Here is a 27,751-nt window from a genome sequence, read left to right as displayed (position 1 = left end):
GGGACAACGCTCGACCGCACGGATCACAGGAGCCTGTCTACACAACAACAACGTTGATGTTATCCCCTGGCCCTCCAGATTCTCGGATTTGAACCCGATAGAGCACCTGTGGAATTTATTGGATAGACGGCTACGCCGACGTCAACCACAAACCCAGGCTTTGCAGCAGTTAGCTTTTGCGTTGCAGGCAGAGTGGGCTACCATTCCCCAGGATGTGATTCACATGCTTGTCTCTTCCATGGGCAGGAGATGTCATGCCGCTATCGTTTCCAACGGGGGGACATACGCGTTATTGATGGTAGCTGACCTTCACCTTGGACTCTTCCTATGTACCGATAACTGAGATGACTACAATCACCAAGTGTTCTCTCCACAACATTTTAGCTCAATACCTTCTACGGTCCCTCGTCTAAATGTATTTTCCTACTTCACACAAATCTGGCTGTGCGTTTCCCTTTTTTGAAGGGTATATTTTAATTATGACGGCTTGGGTTTGCAAAGTTTCAAGATGACCGGTTCGGTGTGCCATATGTTTATGTGACGGACTTTTCAGCTAGGTTGTCAAGGCTTCTTGTGTGCTGTGGGACTGACAGGTAGGTCATGTTTTGTGTTTGGAAGATTTATATATATATTTACTTTGCTCGGATGTAAACCCTCTATAGTGAGGGTATACATTCTTCCCAATGTTGGCGTTCCAGTCGATTGTTTGTTTTCAAAATGACTGAAACATGACCAGAGCCATGAAACATGTTGTGAACATATGATACGCATTAGCAGCGGAAACCTTCGTTGCCCGAACGAAGACATTCAATAGTTGACGTAAACATTGAATTGGTGGAAACTAAATGCGTTTTTCGGGTATTTCAAGTGATATACCGGTTAACCTGATCAACGGTCACCTTATCGAAGTTATATTGTGGGTTGATAATCAATCAGTACATGAGAGTAATACACTAATTCCCAATTACCGTGATACAATGGTTTACCCTGTTTAACAGAGAAGTGTCATTCATATTCATGCCCAGCTCCCCGGGGAGTATACAACCCATGATGCCAGGTAGGTATCTTACCCATCACGTCGCCATGCATCCCATACTAATGGGTACCCAGTGTATGCAATCTTAACGAATTCACTCGTTCAAAGAGACTTTTATTTTGAACATGTGGGTGGCTAGATGACTCATCGTCTATGGCGGTGGGGTAGCCTGGTGGTGAATGCTTTCGGTCTTCATGCCGAAGACCCGGGTTCTATTCCTCACATGAGTACAATGTGTGAAGCCCATTTCTGGTGTCTCCCGCCTTGATATCGCTGGACTATTGATAAAACCATATTCACTCACTCACCCACTCCATGATACCCAATATAAGTTAATACAATGTCGGGATCTTGGATGTCAGGAGTTTAGGGTGTTCGGGTGTTCATGAATTGGGGTGTTCCTAGAGACACCGAGTGTATTATTCTCCTTGGTCTGTTCTCACCGATCCATGCGCTACTTTAAACCCATCTCATCCATCACTGAATCACGGATCATCCGGTAATAAACTGCATAGGTAATTATTGACGTTCGACAGAAATGGCTAAATTTAATGCATTCACACACACACACGCACACACACACACACACACACACACACACACACACACACACACGCAGCACACACACACTCACAACACACACACTCACAACACACGCACACACACACACACCGCATGCACACACACTCTCACAAACACCACAGACTCACAAATCACACACACACCACACACACACACGCAGCACACACACACACACACACACAGCACACACACACTCACAACACACGCACACAAGTACCACAGACTCACACCTCACACACACACCACACACACACACGCAGCACACACACACACACACACACACACACACACACACACACACACACACACACACACACACACACACACACACACACACTCAAAACACAAGTACCACAGACTCACACACTAACACCACCCACACACATGCAGCACACACACACACACACACACACTCAAACAACACGCACACAAGTACCACAGACTCACACCTCACACACACACACACACACACACACACACTCAAAACACACACACACACACACACACACACACACACACACACACTCACACTCAAAACACACACACACACTCAAAACACGAGTACCACAGACTCACACACTAACAGCACACACACACACACAGCACACACACACACACACACACACACACACTCAAACAACACGCACACAAGTACCACAGACTCACACCTCACACACACACACACATGCAGCACACACACACACACTCACACCACACGCACACAAGCACCACAGACTCACACACTAACACCACCCACACCCCACACCCCACCCGCTCAAAATGAGTCATAGTGATACACAACAACAGCCCGCGGTGTAACTGAGATAAACTTTACACGAACTTCAGGGTAGGGCAATTGTTACTCTGCAATGCATCGTTTAACTAGACTATTCCTCAAAACAGACTTGCTGTATAAACAGAGTTAAGTGATAATGGTGACATTGCAGACACTAACTGGACATCGGCATGTTCGGCCCCTCCTAGTGATGTCGGCACGTTATAGATCAAGTTATGGTTATCAATGGACTCAAAATTTATCACTTGTTAGTTGCGCAGGGAATGAAAACGTGTCCAACATCTGACCCAGAAACAGAGTTTCTCAATGTTAGTTTGCAAATGGATTTCAGTTGCAAAAACAGGCAGATACAATATTACAATATGTCCAGAGTTAGTTGTTTCAAAAAACGTCAAAAGAATGAGGTGTTTAGTTTTAAAAATGGTGATGCATATAAGGGTTAATCAACAGGTTCTACGCCTAATAAACAAAACCAATAATTATGAAAGTGTTTTTTTATTTTATTTTTCAACATAATCTTCCTGCTTTTCAATACACCTCTCATATCGATAACGAAGCTTTTCAATTCCAGTCAGGAAGACGTTTTCTGAAGCCACCCTGAAAACCCCTTCACTGCAGCTTTGAATGAATGATTGAATGAATGAATGTCTTTATTTCCTCCCGATAAATCCGAAGATTCTCAAAACATCAAGATTATGTAATTAAATAATCAAATAACACAATAATCAAACATATATACACACATATATACATATCAATGTCCCGCATATTTACAGGCTGTAAACAGTGAGAAATATAGGTAAGGTTACCACACGTTGTTTAGGATATGTTTAATTTGATATAAATACTTTGAGAATTCAATAATTGTGAAATGCCACGTTATTTCATCAATGTCATTGTTGTCTGCACCAAGAAAGAATGCTAACATATCATGGTCTTCCATCATCTCTATTTTAACATACATTTCAACATCAATAGTTGAAAAGAATAAAGCTATCTCTGAAAGTAGACATTCACAGTTTAAGATGACATGGTGATAAAAATCTTGAGCAAAAGTATTACATTTTATACATTCTTTTGATATTTTGCTTCTGGATCCAATCCTTATTTCGTACTGTATGTCTTCTCTCAATTCTGGATATAACATGACAATGCTGTATAACACATGAAGAGTAAGTGTTGTGTGAATTTTAGAATATGGAGATAGGTCAGCTCTACATGATAGTTTATATTTCCATACTTCTTCCTCGTGGGTAGATATTTCATTTAACACAATCTTTCTCCTCTTAGTCTTCGCGGGGAATTCCCCTGTGCGAACGTAGTGAAAAAATGATGAAGTAGGTTATTTTTCTTGGCTGTTGAAAGCAACACTCCACATAAACTGCGTAAATTATTGTTATGAAAGAAATAGAGTGAAGTTGATGCCTAGAAAACAGTTTTACAAATTGAGACACATGAGTTGTTCCATAGACGCCCCATCAGCTGTAGTCTACATTTATCGATATAGTCAACCATGCTCAAAAGTCCTAGATTAGCAATAGTGGCATCAGTGGGGGAATGTTTGTCAAAACCTTGTACAATCCTTGCAAAGTAACGAGGGTGCTTTCAGCTAATTCAAGATCTTTACCATGCAGAGGAGGTAGTAATTCACATCCATAAAAACTTGCTGTTAAAATCATTCTTTTCCATATCTCAATACTTGCATACTGATGTAAGTCACTACTATTTAGACCAACAGAGAGGAGAGAATTAATAGTACGCCTTGCTTTAATGCAGCTCTCTTCAATTTATGATTTGACAGAAAGATTACTTTGTAGAACAACACCCTCATATTTTACATTATCAAACAAAGGTATGTCATAGTCTCCAAAGTGATAAGCATGCGTACACAATAATTGCTTCTTTTTATGAAACACAACAATTTTACTTTTCGATGTATTATAAGTTAATCGCCATTTGGCTGTTTGCAGACCTTTAGGGCTGTAACTAATAATAGTAGTATCATCAGCAAGTAACACGCATGGTAAACTAACATTATATATACATATTCCTGTATCTAACTGCCGAAGCTCAGTTATGAGGTCATTTATGTACACAAGAAAAAGCCAAGCTGAGATAACTCTACCCTGACCTATACCTTGTCTAACAGCAAATACATCAGATTGTTCGCCCTTAAACTGAACACACGCATACATGGAAGTATAACAGTGGTGTAACAGAGACCACATTTTACCTCTAATACCAAGATGATAGCGTTTTACAAAGAGAACCGAGTGCCATATTCGATCAAAAGCTTTCTCATTATCTAGAAATGCTGTGTAGATACATGACCCCCGTAAACATAACTTTGTACACATTCGATGAGGGTAAATAGCGACATAACAGCACCATGCTCCTTCCTAAAGCCAAACTGCAACATATCGGGAAAATTACAGGCATTTCGGGATGTCCACGTTTCTAATCTTTCTAGGAGAATTTTCTCAAAAAGCTTACTAAGGCAAGATGTTAGCGTAATACCCCTGTATTTGACAGGGTTTGATTTATCTTTTTAACCCTTATATATTGGTATAATTACCCCGTGTCTATAGACAGCAGGTGTGTACTGAAATTTAAGAATAGCATTAAATAATAGTGCTAACTTCCCTACTAACAGTCCACCACCAAACATCACATGTTCATAATTAATAATGTCAGGGCCAGGTGATTTGTTCCTCCTCAGTGTCTGTACATATCTAGTCACTTCCTGAGCCGATATTTCAGCACAAAGTACATTATCAACACATGAGTTAGATTCATTACTGGAGGCTAATTTCTCAATTTCACAGTCAATATGATCTTTAAAGTCTTGATCGAACTGGTCGGAGTCATGGTTTTGCTAAATCCGCATAGTACCTACCCCAAAGCTGACATATGTCAGTGGGGGTTATTACATTACGGTCATCATATGTAAGTTTTTCAACTCCGATCTTCTGCTTACGTAGTTTTCTCACAGATTTATAAAACGTTTTCACATCAGTATCACAAGTTTTTTCTAATTCCAAACAAAATTTCTTTGAATAGGCCTGCTTTGACTGTCTGTGACGACGTCGGAATTCTCGCTTAGCTTGCTTGTATGATGTATAAAAATGGAAATTATCCCCCCTTGGTGTATCCTCGGATAACCATCTCCGCCTTGCAACTCGCATGTTATAATGGTCTTGGTGTAGTCCATCCTTTTTCCAGTAAGGCTTTAGATGAGCCTTGAAACTACCTACTGGTATAGACTGTCTACTCGCATCAATCATACATTTACTGATCCCCGTATTAAATGATTCAATATCATCACGTGTATCTATTGATGAACAAGTCTCTGCATTGTTTAGCAATGTATCAAGACAGACCTTGTACGAAGAGATCTCAATATTGGAAGCTTTGTTCCATTTAACAAAACATGCTTCTTTAACCCTTTGCTTTACATTACCATTTACATCTACTTGTATGATAGCTACACATGGAAAGTGATCGGATACATCATAACTAGTGAATAGCACTTCACTTGAGCTAACGTTACTCTGCAAATGGGAGGGAATCAGGATATAATAAATCAGAGACTTGTTTATGTTATCTTTGCTCCTGAAAGAATATGAGCTGATGGCTTGAATAGTATTCACTAAATAACGAGTGCTGACAAAGTGAGACAGAAGTTTGTCTCGTTGTAACATTAGACGCTTACATATATCCGAGTTGAGATCACCTAGGATAATTGTGTCATCCTGCACACACAACTCATCATATAAGTCAGATACTTCGTCTAGAGCCGTGCTATACGTAGAGTGAAGGGCATTAGTGGACGGAAGGCGACACACACACACACACACACACACACACACACACACACACACACACACACACACACACACACACACACACACACACACACACACACACACACACACACACACACACACACACATACACACACACACACACCACCACCACCACCACCACCACACTATTTTCAAGACTGTTACCCCTTGACATTTCAAATGATTTTTTTTATCACTTATAATGAGACAGAGTGTTACACAACAACAGCCAGCGGTATAACTGAGATAAACTTTACACTAACTTCAGGGTAGGGCAATTGTTACTCTGCAATGCTTCGTTTAACTAGACTATTCCTCAAAACACACTTGCTGTATAAACAGAGTTAAGAGATAATGGTGACACTAACTTGACATCGGCATGTTCGACCCCTCCTAGGGATGTCGGCACGTCATAGATCAAGTTACGGTTATCAATGGACTGAAAATTTATCACTTGTTAGTTGCAAGTAAGTAAATAAACAGGTAAACGTGTCCAACATCTGACCCAGAAACAGAGTTTCTCAATGTTAGTTTTCAAATGGATTTCAGTTGCAAAAACAGGCAGATACAATATTACAATATATCCAGAGTTAGGTGTTTCAAAAACGTCAAAAGAATGAGGTGTTTAGTTTTAAAAATGGTGATGCATATAAGGGTTAATCAACAGGTTCTACGCCTAATAAACAAAAACAATAATTATGAAAGTGTTTTTTTATTTTATTTTTCAACATAATCTTATTGCTTTCCAATACACCTCTCATATCGATAATGAAGCTTTTCAATTCCAGTCAGGAAGACGTTTTCTGAAGCCACCCTGAAAAACCCTTTACGGCAGCTTTGTGGTCATCGTTGTCGTCATAGCGCTTTCGGCGAAGGTGTTCTTTCAGTTTAGGAAACAGGTGGAAATCACTTGGTGCCAGGTCTGGCAAGTATGGAGGGTGAGGAAGCTCTTTGAACCCACGATGTCGCACAGCAGCCTTTGCAAGTGGAGAGGTGTGAGAAGAGGCATTGTCATGAAGTGGCAGAACTCCAGCAGTCAACATTCCTTGCCGCTATTCTCTGATAGAATCTCTCAGGCGATGAAGCAGTTCAACATAGTAGGCACCGGTAATCGTCTTTTGACTTTTTATGTAATCAACAAGGATCACAGCCTTTCATCCCAGAATACAGTGGCCATAAGTTTCTTCACAGATCTTGAAGACTTGAAATTCTTTGGTGCCGGAGAAGTGGAATGGTGCCATTCCATGGATTGACGTTTTAACACGGGATCACAGTGATACAACAATGCTTCATCACCCGTTACTAATCTCTGTTTGAAATTGGCGTTAGCTCGTCAATTAGCTCTGAAGTGTCAGTTCTGGCAATGTCAGTTCTTTTTTTTCTTCTTAAGATCTGAATCTAGAACATTTGGCACCTAACGAGCAGATATCTTCTTCATCTGTAAATGTTTACGAACAGTTTCAAGGGATCCATGGCTTAGACCTGTGTCTTCCTTAAGTTCAGCAATGGTAATACGTCTGTCTGACAGAATAAATTTTCTATCTCCTTGAATGAATCTTCATGGATGGAAGTTGAGGGACGTCCAGACCTTTGGTCATCATCCAGGCTTGTTCTCCTAGGCTTAAACATAGCTGCCCAACGTTTAACAGTAGAAACGCTCGGGCACGTATCCCCATATACTTGTGACATTCAGTCATGAATTCCTAGGGGAATACTTGTCTCTAAAGACAAAAACGTGATGACAGCTCGGTACTCGTCCCTTTCCATTTCTGTGTTCATCACGTTCAAAGGACTGTCTCAAGTTTGACAAGTTTTAGTAATTCAAATGATCTTGTGTATCGATACCGCTATTTTAACTTTTTCGGGATGTAATGAATCCCGTGATTTGGTGTTCAGCAACCCATGCTTGTTGCAAGAGGCAACTAACGGGATAGGGGGGTCAGGTCCGATGACTTGTTTGATGCATGTCAGCGTATCCCAATTGCGTTCAGGATGTCAATCACAAGATTGTCTGGTCCAGATTTGTTTATTGACAGACCGCCGTCGTATAGCTTGAATATTCCTGAGTGCGGCTTTACACAAAAAACACGTTACGATCTTTCGATTTCCAAGTATTTCAATGTTACTGTATTCTGCAGAATGGCGGATGTAGAACAGAAGACGTCGCCGGGCAACAACGTTGCACTGGACAAAATGTCGGCCTTGGATAACCCGGCCTTCGAGAATGACAGCTCGGACTGTGAGAAAAACGGAAATGTAAGTACACATTACTCTGGGCAGGGAACACAATTTGTTGATCATAGAAATAACGTCTTATGTGATTTGGTATTGACTGTTTAACCCGAAGGTATAAGCCCGTTATAAACCCCTCCATATGTCTTTCAGATGATTTGATATTTCTAAACTACAAAACGGGTTATTAATCTTCTTCAAAGCTTCGCCTCCATCAGCACCGTGTGGATTCATGGTAGTATTTATCCCTATAAATGTGGACATGACTTTTTATATGCTTGTCGTAAGAGTCCGACTTACTGATATTTCATTCATCACCACTCGCTCCTTTCCGTAACCTGCAAGAAGACTCGTCCCCTATCGATGAATGTTCATTCGTCACCACTCGCCCCTTTCCGTCCCCTGCTTTTCGGATTGTCCCGGAATAACACGAGTTGGTCACGAATTATAATATTTGTGACCCATAGGTGGTAGGATACAATTGTGCTGTGAGGTCACTTAAAAAACTTACTTCAGTGAAGATCGCCATGTGTGCGGACGATGCAAAAATATCTTATTTTGTCTCTCATTAGTTCGTTAATGTAATAAAACATTATTTCAAAACCTTCCTGCATACCTGTCTATTTCAAATTCATCAGACGTGTCTAAAAACAGCAATTATTACATAAACAGTTATAAATCGGAAAATGAGTTCAAATGTTTGACGTCATGTATCTCTGACATAAATATGAATTGAAGCATTTATTGTTCAAAACTTGCTTCAATAGGATATATCACATGGGGGAGATCAAGCGATATATTCAGACCATTATGACGTCATCGTTACCATGACGTCACAATCATATGACATCACCAATCCCCTTCCACTGAAGACATAGCTGTACTTTTTACACGCACTACACTGGTGATTATATTTTATAACTTATATTAGTTAAAATAATGATTTTGAATGATAAGTAGAATCTCTCCCTGGTGTCAAACATATCAACATTCGTAGATAAAAAACCCCAAAAAAACCAAAACAAGACAAAAAAAACCAACAAAACAAAACATTCGTAGATTGAGGTATCAAACCTTTGTCAACTCTATTTCGTGTCACTCGGGTGAGATTCTCTATTTGTGACCAACCATGAGATGAGTGAAAAATCACATTTTTTACTTGTCATTATATTTTTAAACTACAGTTACTTCGGAACACAAAAATACAATTCACAAACTTCATATTTATTACGACCTGCGAAGATCCGGGGTAGAATAGGTCTTCAGCAACCTATGCTTGTCATATAAGGCGACTATGCTTGTCGTAAGAATCGACTAACGGGATCGGGTGATCAGGCTCGCTGACTTGGATGATGTATGTCATCTTGTCCCAATTGCTTGGATCGATGCCCATGATGTCAATTACTGGATTGTCTGGTCCAGACTCGATTATTTACAGACCGCCGTCATATTGCTGAGTGCGGCGTTAAACAACAAACAAACTATCAAACAATCAATCAATCATATTTATTACAGAGATGCATACCGATCTTCGCTGAAATAAGTTGACGTCAAACGTCTTTATGAGTTCAATTGGTACACAATTGCATGTTTGACAAAATATCAATAGACTGGAATGTTAACAACGGACACCATGTTTTATCATCATGATATAAAACAAAACTAGATAACCTTGTTATCAAGTCAGTATTCATAGTTGATAATTATCGTTTAACCTGTACATACAAACTTGATTACAAAAATGTATGGAAGCGTATTAGTGCCACATTCTTAAAAATATCATCTACGTAGACCATACTTACATCTACGTAGACCGTACTTATATCTACATAGACCATACTTGCATCTACGTAGACCACACTTACATCTACGTGGACCACACTTACATCTACGTAGACCATACTTACATCTACGTAGACCATACTTACATCAACGTAGACCACACTTACATCTACGTAGACCATACTTACATCTACGTAGACCGTACTTATATCTACATAGACCATACTTGCATCTACGTAGACCACACTTACATCTACGTGGACCACACTTACATCTACGTAGACCATACTTACATCTACGTAGACCATACTTACATCAACGTAGACCACACTTACATCTACGTAGACCATACTTACATCTACGTAGACCACACTTACATCTACGTAGATCATACTTACATCTTCGAAGATGATACTCTCATCTACGTAGATGATACAGCTTGGTCTACGTATATGTTAGTATCATCTACACAGATGATATTTTTTAGAATGTGGCACGAATACGCTTCCATTCATTTCTGTTATCAATAGAAATGCTCGGGTAGATATCGTTTACTTATTACGCTGCATATTGGACAACAAATATTTGATTTTTACCTTCAAAGGAATACTAATTTCCAACCATCTGCCTTAGCTGTACTTTAATCGAAACCACACCTGAATTTTATTGTTTCCAAAGCTTTAAACATTTATCTTCTTCTAACAGACTCTACCTTGAGCTATTGTTTTCAAACAGTTTCTTTTTAGTTTATGATTTCATGAACCGAAAATACGCCCATTAACAAGGGCTTGTTTTGTATGACTGCGCAGGGTTATGTCACTTTCGCTCGTCAGATACCACAACTATTCACTCGTTTCATAAAATTGGTCTTCTTCGGTAATAGAATGCACATTATATCCATGTTCATGTCATATTTTGTTAACGGCACTCGGGTCTAAATTCCCATAGTTCTCTCAATTTGGCTTGGGAAATTCCGAAATTTAGTGTCGTAAATATAGTATGGCATGAACACTCATGATATGATATCCTCTTGTATGACCCCAGATACCAGCTGCCCCCGAGGAGCCGGAAGACCGGGGTAACCTGTGTTCCCGGGGGATGGGGGCTGTACAGACAGCTGTGACATCAGCCTACACCAAGCATCAGAAGGCGGTGTGGATGGTGATCAAGTTCCTCATCATGGGCGGATACATCGCCTACTTCGGCTATGCGATGTATTACAGGTGAGTCAGTGATGTATTACAGGTGTCAGTGATGTATTACAGGTGAGTCAGTGATGCATTACAGGTGAGTCAGTGATGTATTACAGGTGAGTCAGTAATGTATTACAGGTGAGTCAGTGATGTATTACAGGTGAGTCAGTGATATATTACAGGTGAGTCAGTGATGCATTACAGGTGAGTCAGTGATGTATTACAGGTGAGTCAGTGATGTATTACAGGTGTCAGTGATGTATTACAGGTGAGTCAGTGATGTATTACAGGTGAGTCAGTGATGTATTCCAGGTGAGTCAGTGATGTATTACAGGTGAGTCAGTGATGTATTACAGGTGTCAGTGATGTATTACAGGTGAGTCAGTGATGTATTCCAGGTGAGTCAATGAATTATTCCAGGTGAGTCAATGATGTATTACAGGTGAGTCAGTGATGCATTACAGGTGAGTCATTGATGTATTACAGGTGAGTCAATGATGTATTACAGGTGAGTCAGTGATGTATTACAGGTGAGTCATTGATGTATTACAGGTGAGTCAATGATGTATTACAGGTATTTCAGTGATGTATTCCAGGAGAGTCAGTGTTGTGTTTCAGTAATTTCGCCGTATTGTGGCATTATTCAGCATTCTTTTAAACACACCCCAGCGGCATACATCAGCATTCAGTCACACACTATCGTCCTGTGTTATTCCAGGTTTGGTGACGAGGGGTCCTACAGGCTGATGGTGGTCACGGTGCTCGGGGCTTTCATCCTGCTGTGGGGCTTAGGGGGAGGCTACGTCGTGAACGTCATCAACAGCTTCTACGTTGGCTGTCTGCGATATCACGGGCAGAACAGATGCCGACTATTTAGCGTCTCCCTCCGATGGTCAATACAAACATATCCTCGTACAGTGAATTATACCCGAATCTCGAAAGTAATATATATCGTGTCCATTATGTTAACAACACGAACCAATTCATCACGTTGATTTCAATTGACACGACGAATACAATAGTCCGTTAATCAAACTACATTCATATTTGATATTCCTGGGAATTCAGTGTGCAGAGTTGCCTCCCTTATTCATAAAAGGATGTGCTATTCACAGGTTCGAATCTCAGATTCGCCCAGTTTATAACGCATGGTCTGTCTCCACCATAACCATAATCCTATGTTTCACAAAAGTACGACTTACTTAGTTCAGATTTTACTGCCACATTGAGATAGCAAACCATTTACACCACCACTGTGTGACAAAACTGAGTGGACCCTTTAGTGAGTGAGTCAGTCAGTTGGGTTTAACGCCGCTTTTAACAGTATTTCATTTATATCGCGGCGTGTCAGCTTAATGTGGGAGGAAAGCCCGAAGTGATGCAGGTCTCAGACGTTTACCACTTCGGTGAAACCCACGAGCACGGGTATGGTGCTGACAAACCTAGAAACATAATTGGGGCGAACCGGGATTCGAACCCACAGTCATAGGTTTCTGTCTTGCCCAAGGGACGCAACTCCTGACCACCTAGATATCATGAAGCATTTAAACGGGGATACCCCGACTCAGAAACAGTATACTGACTACGAGCCAACCAGTCCTCGTTCTGACCCCTTAATGCCGATCGCCAGTAACAGGTAACATCTTTTGACGAACGGGGATGGACCCACACCTGGAAGATGCTCTATCCACAAGATCAGGGGGGGGGGGGGGGGGGGGGGGGGGGTTGAGGTGTATGAGAGGTGTACCGATGCTACATGACAGTATGTTTTTTCCGGTGTTCATTAAAAAGGTTATGTCCAGAGTGTACGCACATATTCCAGTTGTATGAAGCGGTTAAATGGGTATTGGGTGGTCACAATAGCCGCAGATTATGGCTGGCTACTCCGAAACACTCAGTTGTCTGCTGGTGATCGATGATCAAGTTTTATCATCCAAATTTGGTTCCCACAGGAGATATTGCATGGGTGAGATCAAGCGATATCAATGAAATTGAATCACATAGTTTTGCAGACCATTGTGACGTCATTGGTTACCATGACGTCACAATCAAAGAAATCACTAATGGCTCTGCTACTAAAGCTGTTAGCAGTACATTTTACACTTAAGACACTGCTTATTACTGTCTACAAACTGAACAAGTTGGAAGAATGATGTTGGATGATAAATAAATTCTGACCTTCGTGTCTTTTGATATCAAATATATCAACACTCGTTTTCCCACTTTTATCGACTATGGTCCAGGTTCCTATCATCGTCCCTCCTTCCATCCCTCACTCACTCACTGTGTATGTTCCAGGTCCCTCCCATCATCCCTCCTTCCATCCCTCACTCACTCACTGTGTATGTCCCAGGTTCCTCCAATCGTCCCTCCTTCCGTCCTTCTTTCCTTCACTCACTCACTGTGTATGTTCCAGGTCCCTACAATCGCCCCTCCTTCCATCCTTACTTCCCTCTCTCACTCACTGTGTATGTTGCAGGTTCCTGTACGTGTCCGTCCTTCCTTCCGGACTTCCTTCCCTCACTCACTGTCTATGTTCCAGGTTCCTGTACGTGTCATTCCATTCTTCCTTCCTTCCCTCACTCATTGTGTATGTTCCAGCTTCCTGTACGTGTCCGTCCTTCCTTCCTTCCCTCACTCACTGTGTATGTTCCAGGTTCCTGTACGTGTCCGTCCTTCCTTCCTTCCCTCACTCACTGTGTATGTTCCAGGTTCCTGTACGTGTCCGTCCTTCCTTCCTTCCTTCACTCATTCACTGTGTATGTTCCAGGTTCCTGTACGTGTCTGTCCTTCCTTCCTTCCCTCACTCACTGTGTATGTTCCAGGTTCCTGTACGTGTCCGTCCTTCCTTCCTTCCTTCACTCACTCACTCACTGTGTATGTTCCAGGTTCCTGTACGTGTCTGTCCTTCCTTCCTTCCCTCACTTACTGTGTATGTTCCAGGTTCCTATACGTGTCCGTCCTTCCTTCCTTCCTTCCTTCCTTCACTCACTCACTGTGTATGTTCCAGGTTCCTCTACGTGTCCGTCCTTCCTTCCTTCCTTCCCTCACTCACTGTGTATGTTCCAGGTTCCTGTACGTGTCCGTCCTTCCTTCCTTCACTCACTCACTCACTGTGTATGTTCCAGGTTCCTGTACGTGTCTGTCCTTCCTTCCTTCTTTCACTCACTCACTGTGTATGTTCCAGGTTCCTGTACGTGTCCGTCCTTCCTTCCTTCCTTCACTCACTCACTCACTGTGTATGTCCCAGGTCCCTCCAATCGTCCCTCCTTCCGTCCTTCCTTCCCTCACTCACTGTGTATGTTCCAGGTTCCTGTACGTGTCCGTCCTTCCTTCCTTCCTTCCTTCCCTCACTCACTGTGTATGTTCTAGGTTCCTGTACGTGTCCGCGGCTGTATTTATCGGGGTGTACACGGGCCTGGAAATTGGGAGGACCCAGCCGAGGAACCTCATGTCCCTCATTGGCATCGCATCCTTCATCTTCATCATGTACATCACCAGCACGGACCCCGCGAGGGTAGATAGACATTCACTGTCACACACTTATGATGTTCAATCCGTAACTTGTAGGTTTGTTGACTTAACATCCATTGGTATTGCACTGTACCTCTAATCTGTTCAATCTTACCAGTCAGCAGTAAGACATCCTACACATCTAAATTAATAGTAAGTTTAAACCAAATCGCTGATTAAATGATTACCCAAGAGAAGATAAATCGCTTGTGAAAACAACGTGTGTGTGTGAGTGTTGTGTATGTGAGAGAGGGAGAGAGAGAGAGAGAGAGAGAGAGAGAGAGAGAGAGACAGTGCGTGTGTGTTAATGTGTGTGAGAGAGTAGTGTGTGAGTGTGTGTGAGAGTGTGTTGTGTGAGTGTGCGAGTGTAAATGTGCGTGTTAGCGTGAATGTGTGTGGGGGGTGTATGGTGTGTGTGTATGTGATCTGAGTGTGTTAGTGTGTGGTGCGTGTGTGTGGGTGTTGTTAGTGTGTGTCTGTGGTGATTGTGTGAGTGTGTAGGGGTAGTGTGTGCATCGAGGAGCTGTGGGTGTGGTGTGAGTGTGGTGTGGGTGTCTAGTGGTGTGTGTGTGTGTGTGTCTAGGTGCGTGTTGACGTGTGGGTGTGTGGGCGAGTGGGTAGGGGTATTTGAGTGTGAGTATGAGTATGAGAGGGTGTGGATGTGTATATTCGGGTGTGGACTTTGCTTGGGTGTGTGACGATGAAGGTATGTCTGTGGATGACCTTTATGTGGGTATCTGGGTGTGGTGTGCTTGTAAATGGATGTGTGTGTGTAAGTAATTTTTTGTAGGGTTGATGTGAGTTTTATGGTTGGGGATAATAAGTTTTATCATCCAAAACTGGCTCCCACAGGAGATATCGCTTGGGTGAGATCAAACGATATCTACATACGCTGCAATGTAATTGCATCCCAATGTTTTGCGGACCATTGTGACATCAATGTTAGTAATACCATAATGTCACAATCAAATGACATCACTAATGGCTCTGCTACTGAACCTGTTAGCAGTACGTTTTACGCTGAAGACACAGCTTATTACTGTCAACAAGCTGAAACAAGTTGCAAGAATGATGTTGGATGATAAATAAAATCTCACCCTCGTGTCTTTTGATATCAACTATATCAACACAAGGTGATATATTTGATATCGAAAGACACGAGGGTGAGATTCTCCATATAGCAGCGGTGTGAGTTTTATGGGGGGTGGGGTGGGGGATGAGGTGCGGATAGGGGGTGGGGGGGTGTAATAGGAGGCGAGGGTGCAGTGAGTTTTATGGGAGGAGTATTATTGTTTGTGGGGGTGATGTGAGTGTTATGGGGGTGGTGTGATAGGAGGTGCGGGTGACGTGAGTTTTATTGGAGGAGGGTGTATTGTTTGTGGGGGTGATGTGAGTGTTATGGGGTTGGTGTAATAGGAGGCGAGGGTGCAGTGAGTTTTATTGGAGGAGGGTGTATTGTTTGTGGGGGTGATGTGAGTGTTATGTGGTAATGGTGTAATAGGAGGTGCGGATGAAGTGAGTTTTATGGGATGAGAAGTATTGTTTGTGGGGGTGATGTGAGTTTTATTGGGAGGGGGGGGGGGGGGGGGGTGTAATAGGAGGTGCGGATGACGTGAGTTTTATTGGAGGAGGGGGTGTTGTTTGTGGGGGTGATGTGAGTGTTATGTGGTAATGGTGGAATAGGAGGTGCGGATGAAGTGAGTTTTATGGGAGGAGGGTGTATTGTTTGTGGGGGTGATGTGAGTGTTATGGGGGGGGGGGGGGGTAGTAATAGGAGGTGCGGGTGACGTGAGTTTTATTGGAGGAAGGTGTATTGTTTGTGGGGATGATGTGAGTTTTATGGGGCTCGTGTAATAGGAGGCGAGGGTGAAGTAAGTTTTATGGGAGGAGGGTGTATAATATTGTTTGTGGGGGTGATGTGAGTTTTATGGGGGTGGTGACAGAGGATGTGGGGGTGAAGTGAGTTTTATGGGAGGAGGGTGTATTGTTTGTGGGGGTGATGTGAGTTTTATGGGGGATGGTGTAATAGGAGGTGCGGGTGAAGTGAGTTTTATTGGAGGAGGGTGTATTGTTTGTGGGGGTGATGTGAGTGTTATGGGGTTGGTGTAATAGGAGGCGAGGATGCAGTGAGTTTTATTGGAGGAGTAGTATCGTTTGTGGGGATGATGTGAGTTTTATGGGGCTGGTGTAATAGGAGGCGAGGATGAAGTAAGTTTTATGGGAGGAGGGTGTATAATATTGTTTGTGGGGGTGATGTGAGTTTTATGGGGGTGGTGACAGAGGATGTGGGGGTGAAGTGAGTTTTATGGGAGGAGGGTATATTGTTTGGTTTGGGGTGGGGATGTACGAGTTGTAGGAGTGGGGGTAATTGGATCACTTGAAATAACAGAACCTCACCTTCCATCTTCACAGGTGAACTGGCACCCCGTCTTTTGGGGGATGGCGATCCAGTACATATTCGCCTGTCTTATACTGAAGACCACGTGGGGGTACGGCGCCTTTGAATGGCTGGGAAACAGGATGACGGAAGTTCTTGGTTATTCCAACACAGGGGCCAAGTTTGTGTTCGGGGACAGCTATGAAGACCACATGTTTGCCTTCAAAGTAATTAACGCTTCGGCATACCCCACAGCACAAGCAAGTAGGGTTAATCTCCCATCACGTAGCGCAGTTCCACAACATACAGTGCCTGGCAAAAGAAAGCATACACTTGAAAATTGGATTTAACCAAAAATTACAAACCTGTTTGGGGATTGCTATGAAGAACACATGTTTTCTATTAAGGTAACGCTTCGTAAAACAAAGAATTAACGTTTTACAGGATGATTCAATCATGTTTCACATTTTTATACAATTGTAGACTTCATCGGAGTCTTTTTGTTCCTGTTATATTGAGTAGAGTAGACTTTATTTTAATCTGTTTGAACTCTCTTGTTTATACGTAGAGTGGGACATTTACGAAACGATAATACAACAGATGAACAAGTAACAATGACTGATATATAGACATAGTGAGTGAGTGAGTTGGGTTTAAAGCCGCTTTTAACAGTATTCCAGTAATAACACGGCGTGTCAGCTTAATGTGGGAGGAAAGCCAGTAGTGATGCAGGTCTCAGACGTTTACCACTTCGGTGAAACCTACGAGCACGAGCACGGGTATTTTGCAAACCTAGAAACATAATCGGGGCGAGCAGAGATTCGAGCCCACAATCATAGGTTTCTGGCGTGCACAAGGGACGCAACTCTGCACAGCGAAGCGCGGCGCGTTAGCCGACTGGGCCACCCGTGCCCCCATATTGACATAGAGCAACAGCATATCTATGGTTTTTATATTTATGAAAGACCGTGTATTATTTTGACTGTGGCTGTTTTTACATCAAAACACAAATGCGTCCCACATGAATATTATGTTTCTCCACTTTTGGACTTAAGCAATATATAAATGCCGTGATTGATCATAATAACGAAGGGAAATAAAAAGTTTTGAAAGAATAATACAAAATGCATAATTTGCCATCAGCAGTAATTACAAACTGCCAAAACTGTCACAAAGAGTATCGCGAAATTTGAAAGAAATATGAAAAGACAGAGAACGATTTGCTTATTCGTTAAATACGTGTAGATATGATCGATTTTTTCAACGTACATATCCACATTCGGGTTGGGGGATTTACTCCGCTGAACAATTAGGTCATCTTTCTGACAGTTAGATACAATTTCTTTGAATCCTGGTGCATCATAAAGAGGTACATGTATATAACATGAGTCAATGCCCTCTTCTTCCGCAGGTACTGCCAGTTATCGTGTACTTCAGCTCGCTTATTTCCGTGCTCTATTACCTCGGAGCTATGCAGGCCATCATCCGGGTACTGGGGAAGTTCCTGTCATTCTGTCTGGACACGACGGCAACGGAGTCGTTGAACGCCGCCGGCAACATCTTCGCTGGACAGGTGACAGTTCAACAGCTCTCTCCTTCTACGAGTACATGGACTCGAGTATCTTGCCCGTGTCTCTGAAATATCAACCAATCAACTACTTTCTAATAAGGGTTGGGAGACTGTGATATTTGGGAATGAAAATCGGTTCTACAAATGTTGGCAAAATTAATTTGCAATCAGGTTTTACTAAACAAATATATTTTTTAATTGACATTCTGGATGTTGTCAAAAACATTGTTTGGCTCACCCAGTATGTCTTGAAGCACTGTGGGAGCGGTCGGGTAGCCTAGTGGTCAAAGCGTTCGCTCGTCACGCCGAAGACCCAGGTTCGATTCCCGACATGGTTGCAATGTGTGAAGCCCATTTTCCGGTGTCCCCCGCCGTGATATTGCTGGAATATTGCTAAAAGCGGCGTAAAACCATACTCACTCACTCACTTGAAGCACTCAGTCTGTGTACAAGTTTATTGACTAACGTCATCTCGATAATCAAATTTCAGACCGAGTCACCTCTTATGATACGCCCCTTTTTGAAAACGATGACGAAGTCTGAGTTGCACGCCGTCATGACCGGGGGGTTCGCCACCGTCTCCGGCAGCGTCTTGGGCGCGTACGTCACGTATGGGGTAAGTTGACGTACACAAGTGACGTACACAATTCTTTTATCAACATACGTCTTCACGTTCGGAACGGTTGCAATCGTGGAGACGTTTGTTTTCTATTGTATATTGTATATTGTGGAGTATTATTAGCTAAAGAACATAATTTCATGGCGTATTGGTTACGTACAGCGCTGAATATGGTGAGTCATTTGGCATATAACGTCGATTTCAACAGTTAATCAGTTATGTCAGTTTTATGTGTAAACTGAGGAAAGCTTCAAGTGATGCAGGTCTCAGAAGGTTACCACTTTGGTGCAGCCCACGAGCACAAAAAAGTAATGAAAAAACAAAGATCATCTAGGATTCGAAAGCACGAACAAATAATAAAAACATGGTTATAGATTCTCCAGAATAACGGCAGTTTGAGTTGATATTCGAGAATCAACGTGATGTGAGGTGAAATGGGGTTTAACGTCGCGTCCAAAATGATTGCACTTACATAGCGACGTGCATGCACGTGTGTGTGTGTGTGGCTGCTTGTACTAGTCTGGACTAATGTTTATTTTGTAGTGCAAGCACACTGGGATACCATGCTGCAGTTTAACATGAATACCCCACTCAGACACAGGACTGACTCCGAGCCGACCAGTCCTTGTTTTACCCCCTTAATGCCAGACAGGGTAACAACAAGTTCCATCTTTTAACGTCTTTTGATATGACGCGGCTGGGGATCGAACCTAGGACCTCCCGGACGCTCTCCCACTAGATCACGATTGGGTAGCCTTGTGGTTAAAGTGCTCGTCACACTAAAGCCCCGAGTTCAACTCCCCATTGCCATGATACGATTAATAGGAATAATACACACGAACGCTTGTTGATAAATTGTTAACAACGACAATGAACCATCTTCTCTCCTCACCAAGGTGAAGGCCAACCATCTCCTAGCGGCGTCCGTGATGTCCGCTCCGGCCGCTCTGGCCATCTCCAAACTGACCTACCCGGAGACGGAGAAGTCTAAAGTCAATCAGAACGATGTTTACAAGTTGAAGATGGAGTAAGTTCTTCACAGGCCATTTATTTCTTGTGCCTCAATGAAGTCGCATATTATTTTCTTTCACTGGCACCACGTAAGTTTCAACCTTTGCACAAGGTGTATCGTTCTGTCAGTAGGTTCCTCATGCCTGTCTCTTTCCGTTGTCCATGCATGTACTGTCGATTTATCATATCTGTGTTTTAATTATGAAAGATGTTGGCACCTCATATCTTTGAAGAAACTGTGTGATTTGAAGCAGTGACGGAAAACATATCCTGTCTCTGATAACACCCTCGCTCCTAGCTGTTTATTAACGTCCGCAAGTCTAAACAAAGATGATGTCACTCTCTTGTTCAAACTTTGTTGCAGTTCCCAGAATAACGTCATTGAGGCTGCTTCTAAAGGAGCCTCCGATGCTATAAGTCTTGTTGCCAACGTCGCCGTCAACGTCATGGCGTTCCTGGCGTTGCTGCAGCTCATCGACGCTTCGTTAACGTTTCTTGGGGACAGGGTCGGCATAGAGGGATTCACCTTCGCAGTAGGTTGAACATCTATGATTGAATGTCAAAATATTCCTTTCAAACAAACAATGAGTTAAACAGAGTTACCGTATGCAAGAATTTCAATTCGATGTACATGTAGCATTCCAGCATCTGTTCCGACCGGGTTTCCATGACAACTGGCCACATGGCTTTGATACAAAGTGTGTTTATTCTTTATCAACAGCTGATCTGCTCCTATGTGTTCTACCCAATCAGTTTTGTCATGGGTATTGACCCCGTGGACTGTCGCCGCATGGCCAGGCTGATTGGCTTCAAGACATTTACCAATGAGTTCGTGGCGTACATTGAGATGGGGAAGCTGATAGATAATGGCCACATATTTGACAACTACACTGCGTCACTGCCCAACGCCACGTGGGTAACCAAATCCAATGATGACATATTCTTGACGGATTGGGGCACGACATTAGTTGGTGGAATTATGCTGGTAAGTAGCGATGGCTGTAAGTGCAAACTTGAAACAGTTAATGCGTTTATTCGTGTATTTAAAAAGCGGTGTGTCGACGCATCTACGTGGGAGCCCGGGTTAGAATAGGTCCCCGGGACTTGGAATCAGTTCTTGTGAGAGGCACGGTTATAATTACTTGGTTGATTGCAAGTCATCATACCTTGAGGATGCTCGTGATGTCAGTCACTGGATTGTCTGGTCCATACTCGATTAAAGACAGTGAGTGAGTTTAACAGTATTACAGTTATATCACGGCGTGTCAGCTGAGGGAGGAAAGCTCGACGTGATGAAGAACGGGTATGATGCTGACAAACCGAGAAATACAATCGGGGCGAACCGGGATCATAGGATTCTGACGTGTTCAAGGGACGCAACTCTGCACAGCGAATTGCGGCGCCTCAGACGACTGGGCCACTCGTGCCTCCGATTATTTTCAGACCGCCGTGATATACACCACCTGGTAAAAGAAAGTACACACTCGAAAATTGGTTTTGATAAAAAAATTATAAACGTTATAAAAACGTTCCTAGGCTGAGAACAGTCGCCGAAACGCGGCAAACTTGAGGTCCAAAACACGACTATGATAACCTTATCAGGTACATCACAACCGAATAAACATTTCTTGTTTGTTTCAGTTTTGGCCGCCATCAAACATTGGTGTGTACATTCTTTTGTCCGGTAGTTTACCTGGAAAATTGCGCCGTTTAACAACACCCCCCTCTCCCTCTTCTGCGTACGTCATGTCCTATATAAAAAAAATGAGTGAGTATGGTTTTACGCCGCTTTTAACAATATTCCAGCAATATCACGGCGGGGGACACCAGAAATGGGCTTCACATATTGTACCCATATCGAGAATCGAACCCGGGTCTTCGGCGTGACGAGCGAACGCTTTAACCACTAGGCTACCAACGCCCCTACTAAATACATGCTACAAATTCATTTCACTCCTTCACATAGACATATCACCATGCGCTGTACTTGACCATGTGTTTAGATTTAAGGGAGAAAAACAACAAAACGATATTAAGCTGAACATTACGTCTTACTCTTAACTTACTCATTATTAATTTTCTTTATCAATAAAGATAAGTTGTATTTCTTATTTTACTGTTTTCAGGCACTAGGACAGAGCAATGATTGACTTGATTACAGTTACGAGAATACATGATTACAGACCGTCCTATGATTAAACCAAGCAGTTATGCAAAAGAGTATTCGGAATTATATGGGTCGACTATGTCGGGCATGTCGAGAAAGAATAGTGACAGCCAGTGCGAAGAACTGCCACTGGAACAAACGTAAGCCGCCAGACCATGAAGAACCTCCCCAGAGAAAGGAATCCCCGTCCCAGACGCCAAGCAGTAAGGTTTTGGTTCCAAGATGCTCAGCAGCCAGAGAGGCTTAGGCACAGTATCATCACCAGTGGACACGTGATGTGTATTCAGCAGTGGGTCCCGGTTGTCTCTGCAACGTGACGATGGTCAGACCTGGTGTACAGATGCTGTGATGGACACGTGTCAGATGTCAATGGCCGGGAATAGAATCAGTTTAGTGGCTGTAGCGTTATGGCGTGGGTTGGATGTTCATTCTGTCACAGATCTCCTCGAGATCTCTATGTGACCGATGTAAACCTCAATGCCGTTCGTTACAGATATATATAATCCACAAAACTCGCGTACGTTTCGTGGAAACGTGAAATCTCTGCTAAAAGCAGAGTCGATTCTTATATTCCCACTGTGCCATGAGCCCGTGTTTATGAATCATTATCAAAAGGCGATGATACCAGATGTTGGCGAAAAGGTGAGCGAATCCTCACAAACACATGAAAAGGCACGTCAATTGTTCACCTGCCTACGGGAATTATGGTAAAAGTCTAAATAAAATTACATCGGACGTCATGTTTGTTAAATGCGTCAAATTTAAAAATGCCTTCCACATGAAATTCTCGGACCATTAACCCCGTCTCCGAAGATAGGCCTCAGAGCGGGTTTCAATGACGAGAATACTAGGCCCCATCGTGCTACTGTTGTCACTTACTTCTTGAGTCACTTCCTTCTTGAGTTACTTCCTTCTTGAGTCACTTCCTTCTTGAGTCATTTCCTTCTTGAGTCACTTCCTTCTTGAGTCACTTCCTTCTTGAGTCATTTCCTTCTTGAGTCACTTACTTCTTGAGTCACTTACTTCTTGAATCACTTCCTTCTTGAGTCACTTACTTCTTGAGTCACTTACTTCTTGAGTCACTTCTTGAGTCACTTCCTTCTTGAGTCACTTCCTTCTTGAGTTACTTCCTTCTTGAGTCACTTTCTTCTTGAGTCATTTCCTTCTTGAGTCACTTCCTTCTTCAATCACTTACTTCTTGAGTCACTTCCTTCTTGAGTCACTTCTTGAGTCACTTCCTTCTTGAGTCACTTCCTTCTTGAGTCACTTACTTCTTGAGTCACTTCTTGAGTCACTTCCTTCTTGAGTCACTTCTTGTGTCACTTCCTTCTTGAGTCACTTCCTTCTTGAGTCACTTACTTCTTGAGTCACTTCTTGAGTCACTTCCTTCTTGAGTTACTTCCTTCTTGAGACTTCCTTCTTGAATTACTTCCTTCTTGGGTCACTTCCTTCTTGAGTCACTTCCTTCTTGAGTCACTTCCTTCTTAAATCACTTACTTCTTTAGTCACTTCCTTCTTGAGTCACTTCTTGAGTCACTTCCTTCTTGAGTCACTTACTTCTTGAGTCACTTACTTCTTGAGTCACTTTCTTCTTGAGTTATTTACTTCTTGAGTCACTTCCTTCTTGAGACAGAGCAATGTTATACGGAGGGGATGGTCTGCATCCTCGCCTGTCATTGCGCTTTTGGAATCTCCAGAACCAACCCGTCAGACGTGGCAGAGAGACCCATCCTCCACCGCGGATCTGCATCACCATGGACACTGGTAGGCTCTTGATTGGAGAGCCCTTCCACAGCAGTCCCTACAGGTGTTACTAAACTCCATGGGGTGCTGCTGTGTTGCATGTGTGACGTCAAGTGACGCAGTTTAACATGAATACCCCACTCAGGCACAGTATACTGATTCTGAACCGACCAGTCTGTGGATTAGCCCCTTCAGCCGAGCACCAGAGAGGGTAACAACAAGTACCATCTTCTAACGTCTTTCGGTATGACACGACCGGGAATCGAACCCCGGACCTTCCGCTTTTCGGGCGGACGCTCTACCATTAGACCACGGTGGCGGTCGTGTGACGTCAAGAGGTCGCACACGTTATTGACTGTAATCCCGATTGGCAGAATCTTTGGTCTGATCCCTGGTGACTTTGGGCATGTTTGAAGCTATGAGTGAGTGAATTTAGTTTTACGCCGCTTTTCGCTCGCCGACGAGCGAACGCCTTAACCACTAGGCTATCCGACCGCCCCTGGCAGCAATGAGAGAACCAACATTTGTCACAATATTACAGCTGTTCATAATCAATAAAAAGACGATTACGCTGCAATGAAATCGTACATCAATAATGCTAAATGACACATATATTGTTTCAAGTAGCCACAGTATTCTGTTTTCTCTTTTCAGACTACATGCTTTGTGAAACACCGTATGTTCACAGCAAACATTTGAAGAAAAAATATACATTTTCATTCTTGCAGCCCCGGTCACAGGTTATCGCAACGTATGCCTTGTGTGGGTTTAGCAATCTCGGCTCCATGGGGATCCAGATTGGAGCATTAGGAGCCATGGCTCCTTCTAGGAGCGGGGATCTGACGCATTTAGCTCTGAGGGCGATGATAGCAGGCAACGTGGCCTGCTTTTTGACAGCGTGTATTGCAGGTGCGTATCACTGGTCACAATTTGGAATAAGTAAGTATTATATAAATTATACTACCAATATTTCTGTCAGGCTGACAAGTATCCACATGGTGTATTCATATAAACTACATGCTTATATTCAGATATCGTAACTATTTTTCTGCCTACAGTACATTATATACGCTTATAGTTGTGATTTCTGTGTTTCAATAGCCGTTATCTCTGTATTTGACGTTTGCTCTATGCTCGGTGACCGGGTTCTCTATATTCATTGGCCGATTGCTCTATGCCCAGTTACTGTTTTATCTATATTCATTGGCAGATTGCTCTATGCTCAGTTACTGTTTTATCTACAATCACTGGCCGTTTTCTCTATGCTCAGTTACTGTTTTCTCTATGCTCAGTTAATGTTTTCTCTATGCTCAGTTACTGTTTTCTCTATGCTCAGTTAATGTTTTCTGGATGCTCAGTGACAGTTTTCGCTACATTCAAGGTCCGTTTTCTCTTTCCTCAGTTACTGTGTTTCTCTATGCCCGGTTACTGTTTTCTCTATGCTCAATTACTGTTTTCTCTATGCTCAGTGTTTGTTTTCTCTATGCTCAGTTACTGTTTTCTCTATGCCCAGTATCCCCCACATTCAACGTCCGTTTTCTCTTTTCTCATTGACTGTTTTCTCTATGCCCGGTTACTGTTTTCTCTATGCTCAGTGACTGTTTTCTCTATGCTCAATTACTGTTTTCTCTATGCTCAATTAATGTTTTCTCTATGCTCAGTGACTGTTTTCTCCATGCCCAGTTACTGTTTTCGCTATGCTCAGTAACTCTATATGCATATTCCTCTATGTTTTCATTAGCTGTTTTCCTATTCTTATTCACCGTTTTCTCTACACCCATTGGCCACTTATTCTCTCCCTCTGTGGCCGTCTTCACCACTCCGTGGTGGTCGTTTACAACAATGTACCACAAAGACATACCAAGGTATATTTCCAATGGCGTTATTTCATTTGTTCCAGGACTTTTCTATGGTGGGGACCTGTGAACAAACCATATTGTGGTGTCCGTGACTTAGGCTGTCTCTCGCAGCTACACTGTGAACAGGGTGATGCAGTCACGTTGAGATCTGTGCAAGATAATCTGAAAGTTGTTATTTGTCTGATATCAAAGGCTTTCTTGCTATATACTATAACTGCAATGCTTAAGAAGAAAACATCTAAAAACAGAAGAGCTAACAAAAATGACTGTTTGTGAAAATATTTGCTTTACATTATTTCATGTCTCGAAAAGATGACCAGTGACAAATCATAGGCTGTTTAATGAGGCCCCTCTTCTTCAACCTATCAGTTTATACTTAAAATATTGGCTATATTTCAAACATCTTCCCGAGGCAAGGGAGTTAACTGATTATAAAAGTCCAGTTTCCTTGCCGAACTAGGCTGGAATTTCGGGGCTCGGTCGTAGCTCCACCTGTGGCTATTACGAGTTATGTCCCTTCTATGCCTCTCCTGTGGACCAATCAGATCCCAATTCAGATATCACTTGAAGCATTTGCTTCAAACAAAATGGCGGCGCCCAAGTGAAGACGATCTGATCGATAATCAAGATCTATATTGTGATAAGCGAGTCTTACATCGCAAAGTGCATCAAATCACGTGAGCACCTTGATTAAAAACATGAAAAGATTTCGAAAATATCTGTTGACAACGAGTTGGCGGTGCACATGCATTGCATACCCGGCAATCGACCGAAATCTGCATGACAGTTTACGAACCGGATTTTGAGTTCGTTGCGCGATTTTGATTGGACTATGCATATACTCGTTAGTCCAGCCACAATATAACTCCATAATACCAGCCTAAATAACTAACCCCACCCAAAAGGCCAGCAACCTAGCCAAACACTTCTCTAAAGTTAGTAGCAACAGTAACTTCAGTAAGAAATTCCAAGATAAACTAAAAAAAGAAACCAAATTCTCCAAAGAAAACAGACAAGACAACCTAGAAATAAACCAGCCTTACACCCTAGAAGAACTAAATCACGTACTAAATATAAACAATAGTAAAAAAGGAACAGCTCCTGGCCTAGACCTCACCTCTTACCAAATAATCAAACACTTACCTACCAAACTACTCCAAACTTTACTTAAACTATACAACCTAGTCTACCTAAACGGACAGGTCCCATCCTCATGGAAGGAAGCTCTAGTAATCCCAATACCTAAACCAAATAAACCAGCAGATCAGGCTAACTCATATAGGCCCATCTCCCTAACCTCAAATAATGGAACTTATGACTAAAAATAGGCTACAGCACTACCTAGACCAAAACAACATCATAAACCCCGACCAAAGCGGCTTCACTCCTGGCCGATCAACTCTCGATAATCTCGCCCGACTAGAAC

The 27,751-nt window shown here is 42.6% G+C and overlaps 1 protein-coding gene across 1 annotated transcript; it reads left to right on the top strand.

Annotated features, from left to right (window-relative positions):
• Positions 1 to 571: 571 nt before the first annotated feature.
• On the top strand, positions 572 to 26,641 carry LOC139470024 (solute carrier family 28 member 3-like). The gene is made up of 13 exons (XM_071252316.1): positions 572 to 593; positions 8,398 to 8,515; positions 11,318 to 11,496; positions 12,185 to 12,358; positions 14,839 to 14,983; positions 17,392 to 17,583; positions 18,768 to 18,929; positions 19,417 to 19,542; positions 20,442 to 20,572; positions 20,921 to 21,089; positions 21,278 to 21,541; positions 25,195 to 25,375; positions 26,367 to 26,641. Exons 2-13 carry the CDS (start codon positions 8,399 to 8,401, stop codon positions 26,390 to 26,392), a joined length of 1,866 nt encoding a protein of 621 aa, XP_071108417.1. The 5' UTR covers positions 572 to 593; position 8,398; the 3' UTR covers positions 26,393 to 26,641.
• The last annotated feature ends 1,110 nt before the right edge of the window (positions 26,642 to 27,751 follow it).

The sequence above is a fragment of the Haliotis cracherodii genome, unplaced genomic scaffold, assembly GCF_022045235.1.
Source record: "Haliotis cracherodii isolate W230 unplaced genomic scaffold, xgHalCrac1.p SCAF_20, whole genome shotgun sequence".
Classification (NCBI taxonomy): domain Eukaryota; kingdom Metazoa; phylum Mollusca; class Gastropoda; order Lepetellida; family Haliotidae; genus Haliotis; species Haliotis cracherodii.
The sequence above is the reverse complement of the archived record's forward strand: the minus strand, read 5'-3'. Positions and strand labels throughout refer to the sequence as shown.

Coding starts and splice junctions, on each gene's coding strand:
- LOC139470024 (XM_071252316.1), top strand. CDS start 8,399: ATGGCGGATGTAGAACAGAAGACGTCGCCGGGCAACAACGTTGCACTG. Junction 20,573..20,920: donor GTTTACAAGTTGAAGATGGA/GTAAGTTCTTCA, acceptor ACTTTGTTGCAG/TTCCCAGAATAACGTCATTG. Junction 21,090..21,277: donor TAGAGGGATTCACCTTCGCA/GTAGGTTGAACA, acceptor CTTTATCAACAG/CTGATCTGCTCCTATGTGTT.